The sequence below is a fragment of the Ascaphus truei genome, chromosome 5 (genome assembly GCF_040206685.1).
Source record: "Ascaphus truei isolate aAscTru1 chromosome 5, aAscTru1.hap1, whole genome shotgun sequence".
Taxonomy (NCBI): Eukaryota; Metazoa; Chordata; class Amphibia; order Anura; family Ascaphidae; genus Ascaphus; species Ascaphus truei.
In genome coordinates, this window is record NC_134487.1 from 306,731,448 (window position 1) to 306,758,775 (window position 27,328).

Sequence of the window (27,328 nt, forward strand, 5' to 3'; positions counted from 1 at the left end):
GGCCAATTTCATAAGACTGCGAAATCCAGACCCTGAAATAAGGCTTTTGCTGGAGAGAGAGACCCTTATTCACTAAAGAGTGCTAAGCATTAGCACATCTTAACTCCCATTCATTTGAATTTGAGCTAGGGCATGCTAAAGCGTCGCACTCTTTAGTGAATCCGGGCCAGAGAGAGAGATACCTGGGAAATAATACTATTGCATATTTAAAGTGTCTAATTTTATATTTAGATCTTATTTCCCAGATCTCTTGGGTGTGTTCTCTCTTTTTTCAGGGTTTGGACTTATTTAGGGATTTGTGTTTGGTCCTGTTAGGCTCAGCAAAATGTTTCACACAAAAATGCAGAATTTTCCAAAAAATTATGAAAACGTTTGCAAACACAATTGTGACACTTTAGCTGTTATCACCCGCTGTAAGCGTGCTCTTATCACCCGCTGTAAGCGTGCTCTTATCACCCGCTGTAAGCGTGCTCTTATCACCCGCTGTAAGCGTGCTCTTATCACCCGCTGTAAGCGTGCTCTTATCACCCGCTGTAAGCGTGCTCTTATCACCCGCTGTAAGCGTGCTCTTATCACCCGCTGTAAGCGTGCTCTTATCACCCGCTGTAAGCGTGCTCTTATCACCCGCTGTAAGCGTGCTCTTATCACCCGCTGTAAGCGTGCTCTTATCACCCGCTGTAAGCGTGCTCTTATCACCCGCTGTAAGCGTGCTCTTATCACCCGCTGTAAGCGTGCTCTTACCACCCGCTGTAAGCGTGCTCTTATCACCCGCTGTAAGCGTGCTCCTATCACCCGCTGTAAGCGTGCTCTTATCACCCGCTGTAAGCGTGCTCTTAACACCCGCTGTAAGCGTGCTCTTATCACCCGCTGTAAGCGTGCTCTTATCACCCGCTGTAAGCGTGCTCTTATCACCCGCTGTAAGCGTGCTCTTATCACCCGCTGTAAGCGTGCTCTTATCACCCGCTGTAAGCGTGCTCTTATCACCCGCTGTAAGCGTGCTCTTATCACCCGCTGTAAGCGTGCTCTTATCACCCGCTGTAAGCGTGCTCTTATCACCCGCTGTAAGCGTGCTCTTATCACCCGCTGTAAGCGTGCTCTTATCACCCGCTGTAAGCGTGCTCTTATCACCCGCTGTAAGCGTGCTCTTATCACCCGCTGTAAGCGTGCTCTTATCACCCGCTGTAAGCGTGCTCTTATCACCCGCTGTAAGCGTGCTCTTATCACCCGCTGTAAGCGTGCTCTTATCACCCGCTGTAAGCGTGCTCTTATCACCCGCTGTAAGCGTGCTCTTATCACCCGCTGTAAGCGTGCTCTTATCACCCGCTGTAAGCGTGCTCTTATCACCCGCTGTAAGCGTGCTCTTATCACCCGCTGTAAGCGTGCTCTTATCACCCGCTGTAAGCATGCCCATATCACCCGCTGTAAGCGTGCTCTTATCACCCGCTGTAAGCGTGCTCTTATCACCCGCTGTAAACGTGCTCCTATCACCCGCTGTAAGCGTGCTCTTATCACCCGCTGTAAGCGTGCTCTTATCACCCGCTGTAAGCATGCCCATATCACCTGCTGTAAACGTGCTCTTATCACCCGCTGTAAGTGTGCTCTTATCACCCGCTGTAAGCGTGCTCTTATCACCTGCTGTAAGCGTGCTCTTATCACCCGCTGTAAGCGTGCTCTTATCACCTGCTGTAAGCGTGCTCTTATCACCCGCTGTAAGCGTGCTCTTATCACCTGCTGTAAGCGGGCTCTTATCACCCGCTGTAAGCGTGCTCTTATCACCTGCTGTAAGCGTGCTCTTATCACCCGCTGTAAGCGTGCTCTTATCACCTGCTGTAAGCGTGCTCTTATCACCCGCTGTAAGCGTGCTCTTATCACCTGCTGTAAGCGTGCTCTTATCACCCGCTGTAAGCGTGCTCTTATCACCTGCTGTAAGCGTGCTCTTATCACCCGCTGTAAGCGTGCTCTTATCACCCGCTCTAAGCGTGCTCTTATCACCCGCTGTGAACATGCTCTTAGGAGACTTCTAGTTTTTGTTGAGTTCGGGTTTCTTATGAAACTGGGTTACCATGAAAAAGAGGTATTTCAAGGGACCATAATGCTCCATTAATATCTAATAATAATGTATATACTGACTTATTTTAGCTGCTTGATTTAAAGGACAATTTTTATAAACTGCAATGGTCTTGCAATCAAATTAACATGTCGGAAGTCATACATTAGAAGACAATAGAAGTTTACATCCTATCATGCACCCAAATAATGCTCTTACATACGGTGTTAATCTAATTAACAATACTGCTTTAAATATATATGATAAGATATGGTGTTGAATTAATAATAGGGCACAGACTCAGTATAGGCTGATTTTTCTGTATTCTGAAAGCCCATCAGCACTGCCGGGCACCACGCGATAAATCACTCACACTGCGGAATACAAAGCATATGCTTTTAGGGCAGGGAAATATTCCAAGCGCTGTTTAGACAAAGGGTCATTCAGCATTCTTGGCATCATCTACAATACTCTACTTGATGACAATCTCCATACTTAATATCAATGATGTCAATGAATCAGCCATTCTGCAACACATTCTACTGATTCTGCCATAAGCATAACACACTTAATGATGTCAGTGAGGCAGTTTGATTCCAGTTAAATTGCCTCTTTATTAAAGCGGGCTGCTATACAGCATGCACATTGGTAGTGGATTAAGTAGTGCATAATAAAAAAGACAATGGATGTTATTGATCAATTGCGAAAAAAGGAAGCAGTAACAAAAGTGCCACATTGTTTCTAATCGGGCTCGTTAAAATGTTACCTGTATTTACTACTGACGTTCTCGTTAGTTTTCAGTTGCATAACATTGTGCTGAAGGCATCTTATTTGTACGACACCTACGTTATATACAATATGTTTTGAGACCATAAACCATTGTAGTCATTAAAATAGTCAAAATAAAAAAAAATCACGTTGTTAATTAGTCGTACTTTTTCTGACAAAAAAAATCTACATTTATTAAATATTGAGAGAAAGTTCTTTAGACTGTATGTTAGGAAAATGTACCTATATACAGTATTAACGTTATGGTACCTATATACAGTATTAACATTATGGTACCTACTGTATATACAGTATTAACGTTATGGTACATATATACAGTATTAATGTTATGGTACATATATACAGTATTAACGTTATGGTACATATATACAGTATTAATGTTATGGTACATATATACAGTATTAACGTTATGGTACCTATATACAGTATTAACGTTATGTGTGTGTGTATATATATATATATATATATATATAGTATTAACGTTATGGTACATATATATACAGTATTAACGTTATGGTACATATATATACAGTATTAACGTTATGGTACATATATATACAGTATTAACGTTATGGTACATATATATATATATATATATATATACAGAATTAACGTTATGGTACATATATATATACACAGTATTAACATTATGGTATATATATATATATATATATATATATATATATATACAGTATTAACGTTATGGTATATATATATATATATATATATATATATATATACTGTATACAGTATTAACGTTATGCTACATATATATATATATACACAGTATTAACATTATGGTACATATATATATATATACAGTATTAACGTTATGAAGTAAGGCTTTCTAAAATATATCCCTATTTCTTAAAAAATGCAAAACTATAATAGTATTTGAAATGCACACCAAAAAATATTTTTTTTTTAAAAAGGTGCAATATTCCCAAAGTGATAATACAGAGAACAAAGTCCTTGGCGCACTATTAAGTGCATAAACCTGATATATTGTTCCCAGTTCTATGTTTGAAAGGAACAATAGAACTGGGAACAATATATCAGGTTTATGCACTTGATAGTGCGCCAAGGACTTTGTTCTCTGTATTATCAATTTGTCTATAGCTATATGGAAAGGCTTGATATTTGGTCCTAGGCAGCCTTCTTCCCCTCATACCCTCCCTTATCTTGGTGGTTGTGGGGCTTTATGTTATTGGTTATCTTTGCACAGTTTGGGTATATAATTTTTTCACATTTGTAAATTGATTTACATTAATTATTGTAAACATCACATTATAATAATAGGTTGAGCGCTTGTTTTGTAGTTTAAGTTCTCTTTATATCAATATTCCCAAAGTACCTTAGAGTTGGTGCTTTGTACTGGGACCTACCAATAATACCAATAATACCAATAATACCAATAATACCCTATGACACAATGCATGAAAATGTGCAAAAACAAATCTGGTGTGCTCAGAATTATAAAGTGGAGTGAAATAGGAGTAAGTGCTGAGGACTGCATAGGGCACTTGCTACAATGGTGTCAGCAAACGTATCAATTGCAAAAAAACAGGTGAAAAAACACAAAGAACTTTCCTTGTGGATTGAGGGTAGGCTACCGTTCATACAGATTGGTCAAACATTACAGATCTGGAGAAATTAAAAAAGAAGCGCAAAACCCTTGTGGTGTAGTTTTTAAAATTGTTTTCGTGATATAAAAAGGTGATAGATGCACGTACTGGTACAACAAAACATTTAAATGGGCATTGTTGGTATAAAGACCGTGTAGACGTTATCTCCCAGGCGAACTCTTGCAGACTGGCCAGGATGCACGGCGGGGGAAGGCAGGTAGCGGTATAGTCACTGGAGTAGTGCTGGTCCTGGTACAGGTAACCCCAGATCCAGGTCCCAGGAGCGCACACAAGCTCACCCCGCTCGAAGGGATGAATGCAGGTAGAATCACACTCGGAATCGGGATGTGTCCAGCACCGGAGCGCTCACAGCTGACATCACCTCCAGCGCTCGTCCAAATTGGACGGACAAGTCCCAGGCAAAGTCTTAATATGAAAGTTCAATAACTAGGCTTGACAACCCAGTGGGATTGAGTGTGGTGAGTGGCAGATTACACAGAACTAAATCCAACGCGTTTCGTCGCGGGACGCTACTTCATCATGGGATAGTCTGATACTGATAGTGTGTACTATGTAAACCCCTCCACAGAAAAGAATTGGTTGGAAAATACAGGTGCAATCAATTAATATAAAACATACAATACAATACAAAACATACAAAACATACAATTGCTTATTTAATAAAATAACGATGCAAACAAAAACATCCATGATTGTAAATACTTGATCCTGGAGGAAAGAGGAGATATAAAAATTGGCAGTTACATGAAATGTACAATCCTATAAATAAACCTGCAATTATTATCTAACAAAGAGAAGAGCAGGTCTATTGGAATAGGCAGGCAAGTAATAAAGGGCCAGTGGATTGGTCTCCAAAAATAGGAGAGATAAAGGGATCCGATCTCTATATGTATTTGAAATAAATAGTAATAGACATCTGGAATCATATGCAAAACAAGTATAAAGAGTATACATATGTCTATCAACCCAATAAACAATCAATAAAGAGAATTAACATCAAACTCTTCATTTAACCTCAGAGGGACGAGAGTACCGAGTTGGAAAATCCAATAGTTCTCCTGGTTAGAGAGAGTTTTGACTCTGTCACCCCCACCCCCAACTTCTATCTATTTGAACAGCTTGAATAGCCTGTTATATCTTATAAGGGAAGGGTCCTGATTATGACAAACTTTGAAATGGTGTGAAACACTATGCTTGTCAAAACCAATCCTGATATTATTCTCCTCAGATGCCTCTTGGTCCTCCTTATATATTGGAGGCCACAATGGCACTCGGGAAGGTAGACTACAGTACATACATTGTAGTGCAAGATGTTCACTTCTTGATAGTGAACCTCTCCTGTGAGACAGAGGATGTAAATGTTTTCCTATCCACATGTAGAAGTTTACAGTCAAGACATTTGCCACATGAAAAATTGCCAGGGGGTTTAGTAGGTAGCTAGGTAGAATTGGTGGCTAATTGGAAACCAGAACCGATATCACTAGGTGCTAGAGTGTTATTAAAGTTATTGGGTTTGTAAAGATTACTGCTGGTCTATCGAGAGTTTGGGTCCTAAAAGTGGACAATTCTCCAGGATACCCCAATGTCTGTTGATAATTTGCTTGATAGCAGAACCTAGACAGTTATATTTGGTGATAAATGGGACAACAATTGTATCTGGGCTCGTATGTTTATTAGATGTGTGGTCCTTCTTAGGCTACACTTATAGCGCCGGCGACAACGCGACGGTCGCTGGAAAATAAAATACAGATGACTTCCAGCGGTCGCGACCAATCCGTCGCGCTGTCGTGTTGCGCTTATTATAAGCGCACTCGACGGCAGCAATGCATTTGTTTTGCCCCGATAATAATAATAATAATAAAGAAAGGGGGAGAGGGAGGGAGAGGTAGGGTGGGGACTGGATATGGAGAGGACATCAATCCGGGTAACCGATCGCCTCTTGTCTCACATCTTCCTAGACAGATCGCCTCTGTGGTATTCCTACTTGTGTATCTGTATACTCATCCTACTTTGTGTTCCCGCTCCCAAAGGAGAACGCATCTATATCTATCATAGCCAGATTGTGTTACTCTCAACCCTGGGGATATCTGTCTGCGCTAACCAAGGTGTCCAGACTTTTAGGAAATTGGTGCCAGTGTCGTTAACTAAACTCGTCAACTTTTCCATCTGGCAGATATACCACATTCGATTCCGAATTTTTGGGATGCTTGGGATATCGGGGCGTTTCCATAATGCTGCGATCTCGCTCCGCGTTGCTATTGCAAAATGTGCTATTAATTTCTTGTGTGCTTTGGACAGACCCGTTAATGGTCTGTTCAAGAGGAACAGCCATGGGTCTGGGCGAATAGTGAGGTCGAAGATCCTCCGTATCCAATTTCTAATTTCGTCCCACAGTGGGGAGATCCGCGGGCAGGACCACAGCATAGTAAATATGGGTAAACAAGTTATCCCATCAGGTGCGTCAGAAATAGCACAGTAGCTGCTGCGTGTACAAGCTCACTTTGTCAGGATATGTGATGGCTTAGCATGGCATCTGTGCATATATATAGTCATTCAGCAACTGGCCCAGCTCTGGGCACCAAATTGTTGCAAGCACTCACGATTCAGAAGGTAAGAACGCCGTGGCTCGATCCTCCAGAGCTTCAATGTTGCACCGCCAATCCTCCCGTGACTGCAGCGTCGCGTAGGGCGGTCACGTGACCGGCGGTGATCTCCTCCAAAAGCAGCAGCTACCCGGCGTGCAGTCCAGCAGGGAAATGCAGGGAACTCCTCCAACAGCAGGAAGCAGAGCGGAGCACAGCCGTGAAGTAAGCAAGGGTAAACAAGGGTGGTGACTAAAAAAGTTTATTGAACAGACATGTGCAGCTGATGAATCCTCTGACGCGTTTCAGCCCTCAGGCCTTTGTCAAAGAGTGACCACAGCATATGTAACAGGTCGGCAGATCCTCTGCACTGCCGAGGGCACAGCGGGGAGGATCCCGGCACGAACTTGGCTAATTTCATTGGGGTGAGGTACCACCGCATTAAAACCTTATATGCGTTCTCCTTTAGTGTGGTTCATACAGAGCTTTTTGCTGTAGCTAGGTGTAACGGGTTTCCCCCCCCCCCAATCGCAGATTATACTGTGGGTGCGGAGAAACATACGGTGTTACCAGGTGTGTGGTGCGTTACCGGTTGGCTCACAGGAGGGCTGAGCTTCCGCCACGGGGAACCTGGGGCAATTATAATACTATGGGTAACCACTTACTCAATACAGCGCCTCCACCTGCGATGGCTCCCACCATAGGGGGAGTGGTTCCTCGCAGGACACATACAAATAACCAATACACAGTGACGTCTAATAACTAATACCATTTACAGGGAACAGCATATAACACAATACCATGCAACATATCATGACAGGTGTCCCTCTCTCGAGGGGACACTTACTACAGCGTCGCGCAGGACGCTTCCCCAACACCAGGTGATCCCACCCAGTGTCCAAAGAATCCCACCCAATGTCCCGCACTCTAGCAGAGAGAGGCAATGGGTGACTGCGCAGTCACTATGACCGTATAGTACCTGTATAGTATTACACTATGACCGTATAGTACCTGTATAGTATTACACTATGACCGTATAGTACCTGTATAGTATTACACTATGACCGTATAGTACCTGTATAGTATTACACTATGACCGTATAGTACCTGCCGAGCACTCCGGTGCTCGGATCAGCAACACTTTGCAAAGGATCAGTCGTAGGATGACTCCATCTGATCCCCAACCGGACTCCTTGCACGAGGACCGCCAGGGGCGATCCCACCCTGGAAATAGTCTCTGTGGATCCCAACTTGGGTCCGAACCTCTTAGCAGGAACCGCAGCGTCCGCTGTGTCCCTATCTAATCTACCCTACTGTGACAGGATCCCTAACATAGGGCCTGTCCCTGTAGCACTACAAACTGGGGGGTGAGAACGTATCTGGGACCTAAGGCGTTAATAACCTACTCCTTTCCCCTTACTCTTCCCGGTTCTACTCTACCCCTGCAACTAACCTTCGCAGTCCTGAATAACTAATCACTAGCACTCGCAGCACTAGCCGTAACGCATTGCAATCTACTTGGTGTGTACAGCAACTTAGCTGCACGCTAACACTATGCCTTCTTGTCAGGCCTCACAGCACTGTCAGCCGTGATCCTGACAAGACAGCACACTCTCGCAGTAAGGGCAGCGTCCCTATCTTGGGCCTCCCTCAGCACTTACCCACTAACCTAGTGGGGAGTTGGGGCCTACCTGGGGTGTGGGTACCTATCTGGGTGCAGGAGCTGCACTCGCTCCCCGCACCCTTCCTTCCCTCACAGCTCCCCTGCTCCAACTGCCAGCGTGGGCTAAGCGCGCGAAATGTATCTCTTTACCTTCTGAGACTTCCTAAGCCCTATTGGCTCCTTGGTATCACGTGGGGCACACAGAGGCTCCTGGGATCTGTAGTCCCTGCCTGGAGCCTTCCCTAATAGGCTACAGCTTCGCGGGCTTTCTGTGCCTTGTCCTGCGCCTGCGCAGTCTATCTGGGGCTGCCTCACTGTTTCCATACTCTGCTCCGGCACACGCACGACTCTAACTGACTCTAGTGCCCTTCCTGCGCATGCGCGATCTATCTGGGGTCTTCCCGGCGCTCCGGTGCCCTTGCGCAGGCGCAACACACCTGTAATGGCGGCGCTCTGCTTACCGAGCCGCCGGGACCTTAGAGACGCGATCGCGGCCCTAGCGACGGCCCGATTGCGTCCCCGGCAACCGGCCCGCTCGCGGAGGCAGAGCACTACTCCCTGCTCCGGCCCCCACCCTTGGAAGCAGCCGTGGGGTCAATTGCTGGCTCCAGCGGCACCCGCGACCGTGCTGCACCAAGAGAGGGAGGTCTCAAGGAGCTGCTGGAGACCAGGGCTACATAGGTATATGGCATTCCATTCCTCATCTTCTATAGCGCAGCCTTATTAATCAATAATTGATTCATGTCCAAAGCTCTGACTTTGCACCAAGCACTATTAAGCAGATCAGGCTAATAGAACCTAGAAAGAAATTTGTCAAATAACCCTAAAACCTGATTTTCAAAGTCAGGATTACTGCTACCATTCCTTCTGAGCCTCATGAATTGACCCAGAGGGACATGGTTAATCCACCGTCTATTATGATTGCTAGTTTATGATTTCAATAAACTATGTTGGACTTAGTTTTGTGTACTCTCCCTGCCATTGCACCCAATCCTACTGGTTTGCCAAGCCTAGTTATTGAACTTTCATATTAAGACTTTGCCTGGGACTTGTCCGCCCAATTTGGACGAGCGCTGGAGGTGATGTCAGCTGTGAGCGCTCCGGTGCTGGACGCATCCCGATTCCGAGTGTGATTCTACCTGCATTCATCCCTTTGAGCGGGGTGAGCTTGTGGGCTCTCGTGGGACTTGGATCGGGGGTTACTTGTACCGGAACCAGTGCCAGCACTACTCCGGTGACTATACCGCTACCTGCCATCCTCGCCGTGCATCCTGGCCAGGCGCCGGTGCAAGAGTTCGCCTTGGAGATAACGTCTACATGGTTTTTATTCCAACAATGCCCATTTAGATGTTTTGTTGTATATGCATCTATCTCTTTTTTATATCACTAAAACAAATTTGTAAAAACTACACCACGAGGGTTTTGTGCTTCTCTTTTCTTTTTTCATAAAAATGTGAGTACTCCATATACCAGGCACACGTCAAAGTACAGGCAGTCCTCGTTTTACAACGAATGGCTTATCCAACGCTGTGCAATGCATACCTATGTTCATTTTTACAACGCCAAAAAGGCTTATCCAACGCTCTTACAACGCTTTGCAAAGTTATTTATCTGTATATAATATATATATATATTATATAATATTGTATTATATTATACTATATAATATATTATATTTTTATATTATATATTATGTTATATTATATATATAATACAGTATATACACTATATAATTTATGTGTGTGCTGCATATCTTATTGCCTGCATAAAATATTTGGTGTATTGTAGTGTTAAAAATGCCTTCAGAAACGGAACCTTTCATTTAAACAGTGTTCCTATGGGAAAACGTGTTTCGCTTTACAACGTTTCGCTATCCAACGCCATTTTGAGTAACACATTGTGTCGGATAACCGAGGACTGCCTGTATACTTAATCATAGCATTTATATATGTAAAAAAAAAAGTCAGTATTAAGTCACAACAAAGCGAAAGTCCTTAAGAAAAAGTGTTCACTGCTGATCCTACTTTCTGCACGTGTCCAACATGTCATTGCCATTTACTGGCGGGAGCAGACTAAAAGTCACAATGGTGGACAAAAATAAAATAACAATCGTTTCGGGTCTATAGACTCATCAGTATTAGGGTCTGTAGAATTAAAACGATTTTTTGCTTACTACTGTATATTTTATAATAAATGCTGTGATTAAGTATATATTGCTCCTAAGTGTGCCTGCTATATACTCCAATTTGTATGAATTATTTTGTTAAGAAGAAAGTGAATTTGCAAGTGCTTGAAAGTAAAAGAAGTCTGAGGCGTGCTATATTTTCTCCGTTTCATGTTGACAAATTTAAATCATCCTTCAGTATTGCTGATTTTCTGAATTATGAGAGTGAGCAGAAATGTGTTTTGGAGCCCGAACGTATCCTTACAGAATCTCTTCAGGGATTACATTAAAATGATTTTTAGTTTGTAGTAGTCACTTGGCAAGAAAGAAACACGTGTTGGAATTATGGTTAATGGTCACTGTATGAGGTCGTGTTTGTTTAGTATTTTATGCATTCAAATAAGACACAGTTGTTGCGTAGAACTGCAGTAATTACCCGTACGATATAGTAAATAACTTTGTCTTCAGTATTCTGTACTTTAACATGAAATCTTCCTAAACATTTTAATGTTGAAATGGAAGTAATTAGCTAAATTATAATTAATGGCTTGGTTATATTCCTTGGTTAAATTACTTTGTTGATTCCTTCAGTCAGTTCACATGAAATATTAAACAATGATAATTCAAGCTGTAGTTGATCCGTTTTCATCGGGATATATCTATGGCAAGTTAAATCCACTTGGAGATTTGCCAAATGATTTAAACATACTTCAGATAGTTGGCGGGCCGCTCAGTGTTATGGTTGCGGGACAGTATTTTACTCGGCTCTGAGCTTCTGTTTGAATCATTATTGCTACAGGGGTACAATCACTTGCCTAAATTCTAATATTTCCACATTATCTCTGCACTATACATAACTCATACCTACTCCAATTCTGAAATGTATGGTCTATTCAGGGTAAGATACACATTTCATACGGTATATGATTCATTTATAACGCTAGATTTTACACAACAAATTGTGGTTTGCAAAATGGAATTGACGTAAAAATGTTATTGTCCCTTTCCCATCCTTCCAAGGCATGTGTATAGGGAGCTCCAGCAGGCACATCGTTACCTTCGATGGACTCGACTTTAAACTCATAGGCAATTGCTCCTATGTATTGTTTCGTGACAAAGAGCATGGGGTGGAAGTGATCCTCCACAGCGGGGAATGCCCTGCAGCCCCCAAACAAACATGCATGCGGGCCATAGACGTGAAGCACCTTCAGGACTCCATACAGCTTGCAGATAACATGCAGGTACGGTACTTCCTGCCTCGTTATTCCTACTTCCCAGGGCCATCCACGTGTCATTTCCACACTATAAACAGCCGGACAAACGCCTGAAACTCCTAAACTCAGATCACGGGCTTTACCTTTAAGGTTAGGAGCAGTCAGGGTGGGTGGGGGGAGCAGGGCCGTGCACCTTGCACAGGCCGGAGACTCTCCCGGTGCTCCTCTATTGTATAATACATATATGCAGGTGTGGCTTGCAAGTCACATTATACTATACACAAACGTAAACGCCTGATTGGTGAATCCACCACAAACCCCAGCACTAGCGGTGCCTAGCTGCAAAACACATTAGTTATATATCTACCCCGCACTCATAGAATACACGTACTGTATATCAAGATGCTTTCAATCAAAGAATGGTATATTTACTGAGAAGTGAAACGTGCATATACCGATCCAGACAAAGCTCAGACACCGCACACACAATGTCAGGGAAAAGGTAGAATCACGGAACAATCACAGATGTGCTAACTCTTTATTACAGTGCTACAGGTATAGGTAGTATCAAAAATACTGTGGGAGGCAACAGCCATGCCCAAATATGTGGGGAGAACAGGGCAATATATCAATGTAATGAAGGAAAAGACTGAAGGCAAGAAATCAAGTCACAAAATCTATGCAAAAGTCAATCAGAATAATCTATATATGTTTTTTTTATTACTTTTAAACAAATTAACATCCACTTGTGAAATATGAAGTGCCTGTCGTACGCAATTTATGTATTTACTCTCAAGTATTATTTTGATTTAATATATGCTATGAATACATTCCGTGCTGACGGGGCAATGATGCAATAATAATCTCTACAGCACTAAGGGATATAGGTTTGTATAGCACTAAGGGATATAGGGATATAGGCTGGTATAGCACTAAGGGTTATAGGGATATAGGCTGGTATAGCACTAAGGGATATAGGGATATAGGCTGGTATAGCACTAAGGGATATAGGGATATAGGCTGGTATAGCACTAAGGGATATAGGCTGGTATAGCACTAAGGGATATAGGCTGGTATAGCACTAAGGGATATAGGCTGGTATAGCACTAAGGGATGTAGGGATATAGGCTGGTATAGCACTAAGGGTTATAGGGATATAGGCTGGTATAGCACTAAGGGATATAGGGATATAGGCTGGTATAGCACTAAGGGATATAGGCTGGTATAGCACTAAGGGATATAGGGATATAGGCTGGTATAACACTAAGGGATATAGGCTGGTATAGCCCTAAGGGATATAGGGATATAGGCTGGTATAGCACTAAGGGATATAGGCTGGTATAGCACTAAGGGATATAGGCTGGTATAGCACTAAGGGATATAGGCTGGTATAGCACTAAGGGATATAGCCTGGTATAGCACTAAGGGATATAGGGATATAGGCGGGTATAGCACTAAGGTATATAGGGATATAGGCTTGTATAGCACTAAAGGATATAGGGATATAGACTGGTATAGCACTAAGGGATATAGGGATATAGGCTGGTACAGTATAGCACTAAGGGGTATATAGTCTGGTATAGCACTAAGGGATATAGGCTGCTATAGCACTTAGGGATATAGCGATATAGGCTGGCACCAAGGGATATAGGCTGGTATAGCACTAAGGGGTATATAGTCTGGTATAGCACTAAGGGATATAGGCTGGTATAGCACTAAGGGATATAGGGATATAGGCTGGTATAGCACTAAGGGATAAAGGCTGGTATAGCACAAGGGATATAGGGATATAGGCTGGTATAGCACTAAGGGATAAAGGCTGGTATAGCACAAGGGATATAGGGATATAGCCAGGTATAGCACTAAGGGATATAGGCAGTATAGCACTAAGGGATATAGGGATATAGCCAGGTATAGCACTAAGGGATATAGGCAGGTATAGCACTAAGGGATATAGGCTGGTATAGCACAAGGAATATTGGTATATAGGCTGGTATTTAATAAGAAGACAACTCACTGCCAATTCAAGTGAAGGTTTCTTAAGGTCCGAATACCACTTCTTATTAAATATAGCTTGTAATGTGTCATAATGGTATAATAGCAAAATGTAGATTACGTTTGTAGTGCATACTAACCTCTAGCCGACCTTTGGCTATAGTGCATATTGACCTCTAGCCGACCTTTAGCTATAGTGCATATTGACCTCTAGACGACCTTTAGCTATAGTGTATATTGACCTCTAGACGACCTTTGGCTATAGTGCATATTGACCTCTAGACGACCTTTAGCTATAGTGCATATTGACCTCTAGACGACCTTTGGCTATAGTGCATATTGACCTCTAGACGACCTTTAGCTATAGTGCATATTAACCTCTAGATGACCTTTGGCATGCTTATTGCAATCTGTGATCAGCGATGATACACCGGAAAATATCTCAGCGCCAGAAAATAACGCCTTTGTAAGTGCTAAGGAAAACCCTGACTTCTAATAACTGCTACTTATATTCAATGGAATACGGCCAGTTTCTACAAGAACAAATACAACTTTATAATTGTTTTTGGTTAGCTATTAGCTAAATGTGTTTTAGTTATTGTTGGCTTTTGTGATGCTGGGGATGTAAAATCATAACGAAAATGTTATAATTCAATGGTTAAAGGAAGGAACCCCCCACCTCATAATCACTTCTCTATCTGACATACAGTATTAGTAACACGTGAAACTCACTGAGCGAACACTTTTCCACATTATATGATTTCTCTCGCAAGTATGTATTGTTCAGTAGTTCATCGAGACATTTATCTCAATTTGGCCCCTTCTTATTAAGCAAATTTACCTACAGTTTAATGGACATGAACTAATATTGAAAATATATTATGTCAAATTAGTAATGAAAATCTCTTAAATATGGGAGATATTAAAAATGTAAGCACAAATAATTGACATAAAAAAAGTAAAACATTGTACCAGCGCGCCACTTGCAATGTGATTAAATATACAGTGTATATCTATATATATATAATCACTTAATGAAGTGATTAGGAAAATATAAAGTGTCTGTGCTAACCCAAGCTAGGTTGTGAGGACATTAAACTTATTGTATATCTTTATTTATATAGCGCCAAAAGTGTACTCAGTGCTTCACAAAGAATACAGTACAGGGAATTATAATAATACAATATGCGCAGCAAAATCAGACAATAGGAAAATAAATCCCTGCCCCGAAGAGCTTACAATCTAAGAGATATGATGGGAGAGTTACAGAGACAGCAGGTGAGGGAATAGGTGCAGTAGGTGGCAGTGCTTGGTCACAGTGGGTGGTAAAAGTGCCTGTGAGTGTGGGGCAGTAACCATGAGTGCAGGCTAATGGGATGTCTGATTTGTGGGGTGAGTTTTAAGGTTAGTCAGTATTAAATCAGACGGTTAACACCATTAGCAGGGGAAGAGGTGGCAGGGAGGTGTGGATGAGAGCAGATGTGTTTATGTCTGGGTGCAGGATTAGGAGAGATATCCCCAGCAGCAGGAAGGAGTAGATGGAGGGTGTGAATAGAGGATTTGTGGGTGTTTTTTAATTGAGGTGTAAAAAAGTTGTTGGGAAAGAGGTATATAAATAATGGTGCAGTGAATGGGCACAGGAATAGGAGGAGGGGAGGAGAGATGAAGAAATGTGGATAGGAGAGGGAGTGAGGAATTTGGAGAGAACAGAAACGTTCACAAAGGAGTGAGGGAACAGTAAACAGAAAAAGCAGTAGGGAGGGCACAGTGAGATGCAGGAGGAGAGACTAAACCAGGTATTGGAGGATAGGAAGAGTACAAATTATCACAGCATATAGAAAGTCACGTGCTCACAGATGTTGCTGTTGTTGTGCAGATTTTCTTGTAATGTTCACCTCCAATTTCAACTCCAAAATTAACTCCACAGACACTTTAAACATGACACTTTGATGTTACACACAGCCATACACCACAGTATATGTACAGTATAGACTCCTAAGGAAAAAAATATTTATATATATATATAACTCTCAATAATTATTTGCTATATGCAACACGTTGGAGGTTTCTTGTTGTCTTTTTCACCCAACATAACTTAAAACGTGATGATACAGTATATATATATATATATATTGCCCTTGTCAATACGCCATATGATATACTTTAAAGAACTGCTATTTAGTACGTGCAATACTTACCTTTACCACAAAACACCTTTTTTTTACTTACTACACCATGAGTTGTGCGCTTGTCCTTCTATTGTTCACTAATAATTGGACACAACCTATAATTTGGACCGTTTGTACATATTCAGGGTCTGCATTAATCCCGGCACCCTGATATGTTAGCTATTAACCACATTTTAGGGATATTAAATACATTCTACATTACATTAATTTAAAAAAATTGACGTACTCTTCATACAAAGTTTTTACTGTGTAACATATCAATTATTTTTTATATTATATACAACATCTGTATCTCTTATCTCAAGGAGCTTTTGTGTATTCAGATTTATATATTCTTTTTGTAAGGTCAGCTCCAAGAAGTTGCACCTCCTTTTTTAATCTAAAAATTATTCTAACAAATAACTTTTCATTTTGGAAAATCAGATCTCCGTAAACGGAGAAGCCGTTTCCGCCCCTTATGCAAAGAGCCACTTTGAAGTAATGGTGTACGGCGTGATAATGCACGAGATAAGAATTCCTAGTGTGGGATTTATCTTTACATTCACACCAAGAAACAATGAATTTACACTTCAACTCAACCCAAGCATCTTTTCGTCAAAGACATTTGGACTGTGTGGTAAGTTATTTATTATTTTTACATAGGAAATATACCATTTTTGTTTGCCAATTTAAATCAGCAATCCTGTCTAAATGTAAAGATATTTTATTATAGCTTGCGAACCTAGGGATCCCCCGAGAGGCTCACCCGTACAAATTACATTCTGAGGGAAAGAAGCATTGAAGTCACTTCATACAGATACACATAAAAAGCTACAATAATTGCACAGGCCAGTGACATGTTTGTTTTCTTTGACAAGCTTATTGGGTCATTCAAATTAGATCAGCAAAACATACTCATAAAAAGTGAAATAAACTTTCTATTGGTCCCTACAGGCCGTACTCTCCCAGCAGCAGTGTGCGCAAACATTTATTTCTTAATCATTAGTGTGAGCGCTCTCTGGGTCTCTGGGTCTGGGGGATTTGGGGATATGTGGATACAGATGAAGCAATTTACTTTGTAACTGTTTTCTGTCAACTTGCTCTTGTAGCAAAAGTTTAAACTGTTATTTGTTCCATTTATTAAATGGGACCTTTATCTTGTTAGCGAAGAGGATTATTTGAATGGATTTGAATAATTCAAACAGAAACGAATTCTCTACTAACTCCTAAATCTAACCTTAACCCCTGACCCTAAAAACCCTAACCACTTATCCTTACCTTAACCCTTGACCCTAAAAACCCTAATCCTTTCCTTAACCCATGACCCAAAAATCCCAAACACCTAATCCTTATTTTAACCCCTAACCCTAGAAGACCTAACTTTCACCCTTAATTCTTAAACCGTAACCTCTTACCCTAAAAATTATAACACCCAATCCTTATCTTAATCTTTAACCCTAAAATACCTTACCTTAACCTCTGACCCTATAAACCTTAACCCCTAATCCTAACCTTAACCCTTGACCCTAGAAACCCTAATCCTAACCTTAACCCCTGACCCTAGAAACCCTAACCCCCAATCCTTACCTTAACCCCTGAACCTAGAAACCCTTAATCCTAACCTTAACCCCTCACCCTAGAAACCCTAACCCCTAATCCTTACCTTAACCCCTGACCCTAGAAACCCTAACCCCTAATCCTAACCTTAAAACCTGACCCTAAAAACCCTAATCCTAACCTTAACCCCTGACCCTAAAAACCATAAACCGTAACCTCTACCTCAGAGGCAAAACAGCCACGGCTACTTGTCCCTTTCTGCTTTAATATACACATTATGTCACACTCCACCACCCCTAAGGTCTCCAAAAACCACTCCCCAAGTGGAACACATGTTTAAAAGTGCCACAATATATCGAAGGAAAGAGACATAAAAATGAGCACACAATGTGTCACCTTTTGTCTGAAAAACCATTGTTACATGTAGCCCATATAAGCTAATGCTCGCTGTTAACACAGCTTTAAAAGCACAGCATGGGAATCAAAAGGTGACACATTGTGTGCTCATTTGCATATCGTTTCCCAGAATCCCTTGCTGCAGTGGAAGCACTGTATGCCGGGGATAATGGTGAAAGGCAGGGGTGCAGACCTGCCTAAGACATGTCAATGTGCTCACAAGTGATCTTTTTATTTGATATGCAATAAAGTGGAGGTTTCTTGTTGCCTTTTTCAGTCACCATAACTTAAAACGTGATGGTAAAACCTACAGTCTTGAAAATTGCAAAGCCAGCAGTACAACCAGCCTCACACTGATGATCCCCATTAAGGGTGAAACATGTCTGTGAGTGGTTACTCTGGCTTTGCATCTGATTCCCATGCTGTGCTTTTAAAGCTGTGTTAACAGCGAGCATTCGCTTACTGTATATGGGCTCCATGTAACAATGGTTTTTCAGGCAAAAGGTGACACATTGTGTTCTCATTTGCATGTCATTTCCCAGAATGCCTCTATGGATCCGAAGTCTAAAATATGAAACACTGACGCTGAGCCTTTTGCTTTTTTAACTGTTTTTTAATGAGGGTTACAATAGATTTAACACTTGCTCTTAACCTATTACAGAGCAATACTAGAAGTTTCATTGCTTAATGCAACTGAATTTTTAATATATATTTTTTATATTTCTGTCATTTTTGTATTGTATTATTTTTTATTTATTTCTTTTAACCATTCTATAAATATTATTCTATGAGGCTAGTGGTCTGAGTAATACAATGTGGCTTTTTTTGAGTGCTAAATTCCCATTGCTTTGTTCTTTATTTTGTATTTGGCTCACTTGGAAAGAAGGGAATAAACAGCACCTTTATTTTGAGGATTTCTGTACGAGTGCGTTACCCCACAGAGCAGTGCGCTGTGGCATTTTATGGGTTTGAATATATTCTAAATGCAGATTGGCAAAGTTTCCTGTATGACGGACCCTTTCAAATTATAATCTTTTAAAATCTTGTAATGTGATCTTTTAAAATCTTGTATTTTTTTATAGCTATAATTCAGAAATTGTTTGCGTTGCATTTAAAAAATAAAATAAAAAAGTAGATATAAAATGGTCAGTGGTCTCATGGTGTTTGTAATAATTCAATATTATCCGTAAACATGGGTACGGCAGTAAAATTACTCAATACATTTCCATGAAATGTTTATGCTAAAGAATATGTTTCAAAGATGCCAGATATTTACAACGAGTTATTATAATCAGTTAAAATGGTGAACGTTAATGAAACGCGATGATAATAATAGTGGCACTCCTCTATAACATGTTGTATCCGCTTCTTGCAGCAAACGTTACCTCGTGCGTCCTGCAACAAACACATTTTCACTAATCATTTAGTGGGTGTTATGGACGGGATTTCATGGTTGTCTGCACATAGGTTTTTTCTTCAGCTTCCCAGGCTATTTGTAGTTAACTATTAATAACTAGCTATGACATTATTTTGATTGTTATTTTGAAACCTCCATATCATGCGACTTCTGGAAGACTTCCATGATTAGATTGTGAGTAATTCCTTCTGTGTTGTCCTATGTGCAGGCATTTGTGATCAAAACACCGGAAATGACTTCAAACTCCATGATGGCTCAGTAACAATGGACAGCAATACATTCATAAAGGAATGGACTGTGGTGGACACTCTCGGAAGAACATGTCAAACCAAACTTGACGATGTATGTACACAAGCCGTTGGCTCCAAGTGCAAAATAATGCTTTCACGTACATTTGAGGAATGCCACAAAGTCATTCCACCCAGCCAATACTTTGCAGTATGTGAAGAAGCAAACTGTCACGGAGAAGACATCTGTGAAGTCATAGCAGCCTATGGTCACATCTGCAGAATTCATGGCGTGTGTATGGACTGGAGAACATCGGATTTCTGCGGTAAGTAACTTAGTATCAGCCACCAGCGACTGATACAGCATGGAATATGACCATTGGTTGATGTGAATGAAGTTTAAATCTCTGCGAGTGAATTTAGAAATGCATTTAATCAAACAGTATGAGTTGCGTATTATATTAAAATACTTACCCGCTACGTTAGGATGCAAGATTTAGGGGTAAATTCCCTTTAGTTTGAAGCGCGGTTCGGGCCATTTGTGGCCAAATATCCCCATAGCCTTTAATAGGGATTTCCAGTGGAAAACGCCTGCTGCGGACAGTATAGAATTTACCCCTTAATCTATTATACAAAGTTGAGATCACTAGTAATTGCGTATACCAAACCAGGATCATTATCGCACTGCTCACCGGGAGTTACTGGAGTTAGCAAATAGAAATCAATGAAAAGATTACTGATATGCCATCAACATCCAATACGTTTATGATTTCATCCCTTAGGCCGAGATCAGGGTGCCAGAGACAGGAGGTGGAGGGCGCGCGTCCGCGTGTGCGCGCAGCAGTCTGCTGGGCGATGTGATCCCAGCAGACCTTTTCAAGCTTTCAGGAGGCGGGGAGGGGGCGGGGAGGAGGCGGGGAGGGGAGGGGGCAGGGAGGAGGCGGGGAGGAGGCGGGGAGGAGGCGGGCAGACAGACCTGAGGTTAGGGGCCGGTGTTGCACTGTTGATTGAAATCATTCTCAGGAATGATTTCATTGGCTGCCGAGGTCCCAGTGACGCTGCTGCAGCTTCAAAAAACAATTGAGTTGTTTATTGAAACTGTAGCCAGCGTCAACTCCGTACTTCAGAGACAGGGCAGCTGCTACCCCGACAACCGATATTAACTTTCAATACATTGTTTCGAGCGCACGCAGCGACGCAGGCACCCTGCGCGAGGCCTTAAGCTGCGGTCCCAGTAATGTCTGTGACACGCGCGCACGCAGCGACGCCGGCACCCTGCGCGTGGCCTTAAGCTGTCTGCTACGCAGTGACATGGTTAGTGGGTATGCGGCCTATTATAATATTATTGCCTTCTATAATCCGTATCAAAAGAATTGCAGGTTGTCAAGTGTGTGAGCTTCAGAAAGAAGTTACACACCTACACCTTGACGGGCCGAGAAAGTGTGTTAAAGCAGCAATACCCCTAACTAACCCTTCTTTTTCTTACCAGATTGGAACTGGGGGGGGGGGGAGGTGTCGGGACTAGGGGTGGGGGGTGGGAACTAGGGGTGGGGTCGGAATGGGGGGAGGGGTGGGAACTAGGGGAGGGGTTGGAACTAGGGGTGGGGTCGGGGTGGGGTCGGAACGGGGGGAGGGATCAGAACGGCGGGAGTGGTTGGAACGGGGGGAGGGGTCGGAACTAGGGGAGGGGTCGGAATGGGGGTCTGGGTCAGAACTAGGAGTGGGGTCGGAATGGGGGTCGGGGTGGGGTCGGAACGGGGGGAGGGATCAGAACGGGGGGAGTGATCGGAACTAGGGGAGGGGTCGGAACGGGGGGAGGAGTCCCGCTGATCTGCATCCATGATCCCACCCAACCCCAGTTCCTGAGATAACTTACTAGTGAAGTTACTTGTATGACTTCCTGCTCTTTAAAGGGAATTTATAACTGTCCAATCAGAAGCTGCAGCTGATGATGATGAAGAAGATTCCTACTGGCCCGAGATTTAGCAGATCATGGAGTGAGAGTTCAATCTTTCTATAAGAATGAGTGGCTGATATTGCTGCTTTAACCCTTTCTTTACTTCTGTTAAGATACATTTGGAGATACATTTGGAGATACATTCCATAGTCTTTTATTGGCGACTCCTACGCTCTTCCCATCTGTTCACCCAGCTACGGATTATGATCATCATAAATTCTCCCCCAACCCCTTTGCTTATAGTCAGGACTTACTTGATTAGTGATGTGAGAATAAAGTAAATTATCCATTAATGTCAGTTACTTTTTTACAGGGAAATATGTGAAATAATTGGGATTTTTCTTATCTTAGAGTAAGATTAATTGATGCCAGAGTATACAGTCACAGGACACAAACATGCATAATCTACAAATAATTCGATATTTTACGGAATATTTGCAATTATTATGAAGATCATCTCTTGCGAGAAGGAGCGTCTCAGTGAGTAAAGACACTGACTGGCACTGAGTGTGAAGCAGGGAAGCCTGGGAGAAGGAGCGGCTCAGTGAGTAAAGACACTGACTGGCACTGAGTGTGAAGCAGGGGAACCTGGGAGAAGGAGCGGCTCAGTAAGTAAAGACACTGACTGGCAGTGAGTGTGAAGCAGGGGAACCCGGGAGAAGGAGCGGCTCAGTGAGTAAAGACACTGACTGGCACTGAGTGTGAAGCAGGGGAACCTGGAGAAGGAGCAGTTCAGTGAGTAAAGACACTGACTGGCACTGAGTGTGAAGCAGAGGAACCTGGGAGAAGGAGCGGCTCAGTGAGTAAAGACACTGACTGGCACTGAGTGTGAAGCAGGGGAACCTGGGAGAAGGAGCGGCTCAGTGAGTAAAGACACTGACTGGCACTGAGTGTGAAGCAGGGGAACCTGGGAGAAGGAGCGGCTCAGTGAGTAAAGACACTGACTGGCACTGAGTGTGAAGCAGGGGAACCTGGGAGAAGGAGCGGCTCAGTGAGTAAAGACACTGACTGGCACTGAGTGTGAAGCAGGGGAACCTGGAGAAGGAGCAGTTCAGTGAGTAAAGACACTGACTGGCACTGAGTGTGAAGCAGGGGAACCTGGGAGAAGGAGCAGCTCAGTGAGTAAAGACACTGACTGGCACTGAGTGTGAAGCAGGGGAACCTGGTTCAATTCCCGGTGTTGGCACCTTGTGACCTTGGGCAAGTCACTTTATCTCCCTGTGCCTCAGGCATCAAACACTTAGATTGTAAGCTCTATGGGGCAGGGACCTGTGCCTGCAAAATGTCTCTGTAAAGTGCTCCATAAAACTAGCAGCGCTATACAAGAACATTATTATTATTCTTGAATAGAAAATTAATATTTTTGACTTGTTTGATACGCTTAAACTTCGTACATTATCATATAGCAGGAGAGCAGGGGCATATAAATAGCTGCAGCTGTGGGGTGGGAGGACTTAACCCTCTCAGGAAGAAGCTAACGCGAAGCGTACGTCAGAGGGCAAGCGTCATGACGTCACGCACCGCGACACGCACCATGGCAGCCTGCAGACTGAGACAGGCGTGATCGGGACACTGACGGAGCAGTGCGAGCAGCAGAGATACAGGCAATACGGATCGCGCTCCTACAGGGACAGTACAGATCAGTGCTGAGTGCCTTATTTCCCTCTATCTTTCCTCTCCCCATCCCGTTCCCCACGTGGGTTGTATGTTTTCAAGGGATTGGTTATGGGAGTTAGCGATCCGCAATCTGGGCATCTTACATCCCCTCATGGATAGAATATATTGGTGTGTAGGGACCTGCTTACTATTCTCTCCCGTCCCTGTGTGTAGGGACCTGCTTACTATTCTCTCCCGTCCCTGTGTGTAGGGACCTGCTTACTATTCTCTCCCGTCCCTGTGTGTAGGGACCTGCTTACTATTCTCTCCCGTCCCTGTGTGTAGGGACCTGCTTACTATTCCCTCCCGTCCCTGTGTGTAGGGACCTGCTTACTATTCTCTCCCGTCCTTGTGTGTAGGGACCTGCTTACTATTCCCTCCCGTCCCTGTGTGTAGGGACCTGCTTACTATTCCCTCCCGTCCCTGTGTGTAGGGACCTGCTTACTATTCCCTCCCGTCCCTGTGTGTAGGGAGCTGCTTACTATTCCCTCCCGTCCCTGTGTGTAGGGACCTGCTTACTATTCTCTCCCGTCCCTGTGTGTAGGGACCTGCTTACTATTCCCTCCCGTCCCTGTGTGTAGGGACCTGCTTACTATTCCCTCCCGTCCCTGTGTGTAGGGACCTGCTTACTATTCCCTCCCGTCCCTGTGTGTAGGGACCTGCTTACTATTCCCTCCCGTCCCTGTGTGTAGGGACCTGCTTACTATTCCCTCCCGTCCCTGTGTGTAGGGACCTGCTTACTATTCCCTCCCGTCCCTGTGTGTAGGGACCTGCTTACTATTCCCGTCCCGTCCCTGTGTGTAGGGACCTGCTTACTATTCTCTCCCGTCCCTGTGTGTAGGGACCTGCTTACTATTCCCTCCCGTCCCTGTGTGTAGGGACCTGCTTACTATTCCCTCCCGTCCCTGTGTGTAGGGACCTGCTTACTATTCCCTCCCGTCCCTGTTTGTAGGGACCTGCTTACTATTCCCTCCCGTCCCTGTGTGTAGGGACCTGCTTACTATTCCCTCCCGTCCCTGTGTGTAGGGACCTTCTTACTATTCCCTCCCGTCCCTGTGTGTAGGGAGCTGCTTACTATTCCCTCCCGTCCCTGTGTGTAGGGACCTGCTTACTATTCCCTCCCGTCCCGTCCCTGTGTGTAGGGACCTGCTTACTATTCCCTCCCGTCCCTGTGTGTAGGAGGGACCTGCTTACTATTCCCTCCCGTCTCTGTGTGTAGGGACCTGCTTACTATTCCCTCCCGTCCCTGTGTGTAGGGACCTGCTTACTATTCCCTCCATTCCCGTCCCTGTGTGTAGGGACCTGCTTACTATTCCCGTCCCGTCCCTGTGTGTAGGGACCTGCTTACTATTCTCTCCCGTCCCTGTGTGTAGGAACCTGCTTACTATTCCCTCCCGTCCCTGTGTGTAGGGACCTGCTTACTATTCCCTCCCGTCCCTGTGTGTAGGGACCTGCTTACTATTCCCTCCCGTCCCTGTGTGTAGGGACCTGCTTACTATTCCCTCCCGTCCCTGTGTGTAGGGACCTGCTTACTATTCCCTCCCGTCCCTGTGTGTAGGGACTTTCTTACTATTCCCTCCCGTTCCTGTGTGTAGGGAGCTGCTTACTATTCCCTCCCGTCCCTGTGTGTAGGGACCTGCTTACTATTCCCTCCCGTCCCGTCCCTGTGTGTAGGGACCTGCTTACTATTCCCTCCCGTCCCTGTGTGTAGGAGGGACCTGCTTACTATTCCCTCCCGTCTCTGTGTGTAGGGACCTGCTTACTATTCCCTCCTGTCCCTGTGTGTAGGGACCTGCTTACTATTCTCTCCCGTCCCTGTGTGTAGGGACCTGCTTACTATTCCCTCCCGTCCCTGTGTGTAGGGACCTGCTTACTATTCCCTCCCGTCCCTGTGTGTAGGGACCTGCTTACTATTCCCTCCCGTCCCTGTGTGTAGGGACCTGCTTACTATTCCCTCCCGTCCCTGTGTGTAGGGACCTGCTTACTATTCCCTCCCGTCCCTGTGTGTAGGAGGGACCTGCTTACTATTCCCTCCCGTCCCTGTGTGTAGGGACCTGCTTACTATTCTCTCCCGTCCCTGTGTGTAGGGACCTGCTTACTATTCTCTCCCGTCCCTGTGTGTAGGGACCTGCTTACTATTCCCTCCCGTCCCTGTGTGTAGGGACCTGCTTACTATTCCCTCCCGTCCCTGTGTGTAGGGACCTGCTTACTATTCCCTCCCGTCCCTGTGTGTAGGGACCTGCTTACTATTCCCTCCTGTCCCTGTGTGTAGGGACCTGCTTACTATTCCCTCCCGTCCCTGTGTGTAGGGACCTGCTTACTATTCTCTCCCGTCCCTGTGTGTAGGGACCTGCTTACTATTTCCTCCCGTCCCTGTGTGTAGGGACCTGCTTACTATTCCCTCCCGTCCCTGTGTGTAGGGACCTGCTTACTATTCCCTCCCGTCCCTGTGTGTAGGGACCTGCTTACTATTCCCTCCCGTCCCTGTGTGTAGGGACCTGCTTACTATTCCCTCCCGTCCCTGTGTGTAGGGACCTGCTTACTATTCTCTCCCGTCCCTGTGTGTAGGGACCTGCTTACTATTCCCTCCCGTCCCTGTGTGTAGGGACCTGCTTACTATTCTCTCCCGTCCGTGTGTAGGGACCTGCTTACTATTCTCTCCCGTCCCTGTGTGTAGGGACCTGCTTACTATTCCCTCCCGTCCCTGTGTGTAGGGACCTGCTTACTATTCTCTCCCGTCCCTGTGTGTAGGGACCTGCTTACTATTCTCTCCCGTCCCTTTGTGTAGGGACCTGCTTACTATTCCCTCCCGTCCCTGTGTGTAGGGACCTGCTTACTATTCTCTCCCGTCCCTGTGTGTCGGGACCTGCTTACTATTCTCTCCCGTCCCTGTGTGTAGGGACCTGCTTACTATTCCCTCCCGTCCCTGTGTGTAGGGACCTGCTTACTATTCCCTCCCGTCCCTGTGTGTAGGGAGCTGCTTACTATTCTCTCCCGTCCCTGTGTGTAGGGACCTGCTTACTATTCCCTCCCGTCCCAGTGTGTAGGGACCTGCTTACTATTCCCTCCCGTCCCTGTGTGTATGGACCTGCTTACTATTCCCTCCCGTCCCAGTGTGTAGGGACCTGCTTACTATTCTCTCCCGTCCCTGTGTGTAGGGACCTGCTTACTATTCCCTCCCGTCCCTGTGTGTAGGGACCTGCTTACTATTCCCTCCCGTCCATGTGTGTAGGGACCTGCTTACTATTCCCTCCTGTCCCTGTGTGTAGGGACCTGCTTACTATTCTCTCCCGTCCCTGTGTGTAGGGACCTGCTTACTATTCCCTCCCGTCCCTGTGTGTAGGGACCTGCTTACTATTCCCTCCCGTCCCTGTGTGTAGGGAGCTGCTTACTATTCCCTCCCGTCCCTGTGTGTAGGGACCTGCTTACTATTCCCTCCCGTCCCTGTGTGTAGGGACCTGCTTACTATTCCCTCCCGTCCCTGTGTGTAGGGACCTGCTTACTATTCCCTCCCGTCCCTGTGTGTAGGGACCTGCTTACTATTCCCTCCCGTCCCTGTGTGTAGGGACCTGCTTACTATTCCCTCCCGTCCGTGTGTGTAGGGACCTGCTTACTATTCCCTCCCGTCCCTGTGTGTAGGGACCTGCTTACTATTCCCTCCCGTCCCTGTGTGTAGGGACCTGCTTACTATTCCCTCCCGTCCCTGTGTGTAGGGACCTGCTTACTATTCTCTCCCGTCCCTGTGTGTAGGGACCTGCTTACTATTCCCTCCCGTCCGTGTGTAGGGACCTGCTTACTATTCCCTCCCGTCCCTGTGTGTAGGGACCTGCTTACTATTCTCTCCCGTCCC

The 27,328-nt window shown here is 44.3% G+C and overlaps 1 protein-coding gene across 1 annotated transcript in view; it reads left to right on the forward strand.

Moving 5' to 3' along the window:
- VWF (von Willebrand factor) overlaps window positions 1–27,328 on the forward strand; it is a 330,068-nt gene that overhangs the window by 197,893 nt on the left and 104,847 nt on the right. Inside the window, exons 35-37 of the mRNA XM_075603058.1 lie at window positions 11,912–12,132; window positions 16,713–16,905; window positions 19,847–20,191. Coding sequence (XP_075459173.1) covers window positions 11,912–12,132; window positions 16,713–16,905; window positions 19,847–20,191 — 759 coding nt within the window. The remainder of the gene's footprint in view (window positions 1–11,911; window positions 12,133–16,712; window positions 16,906–19,846; window positions 20,192–27,328) is intronic.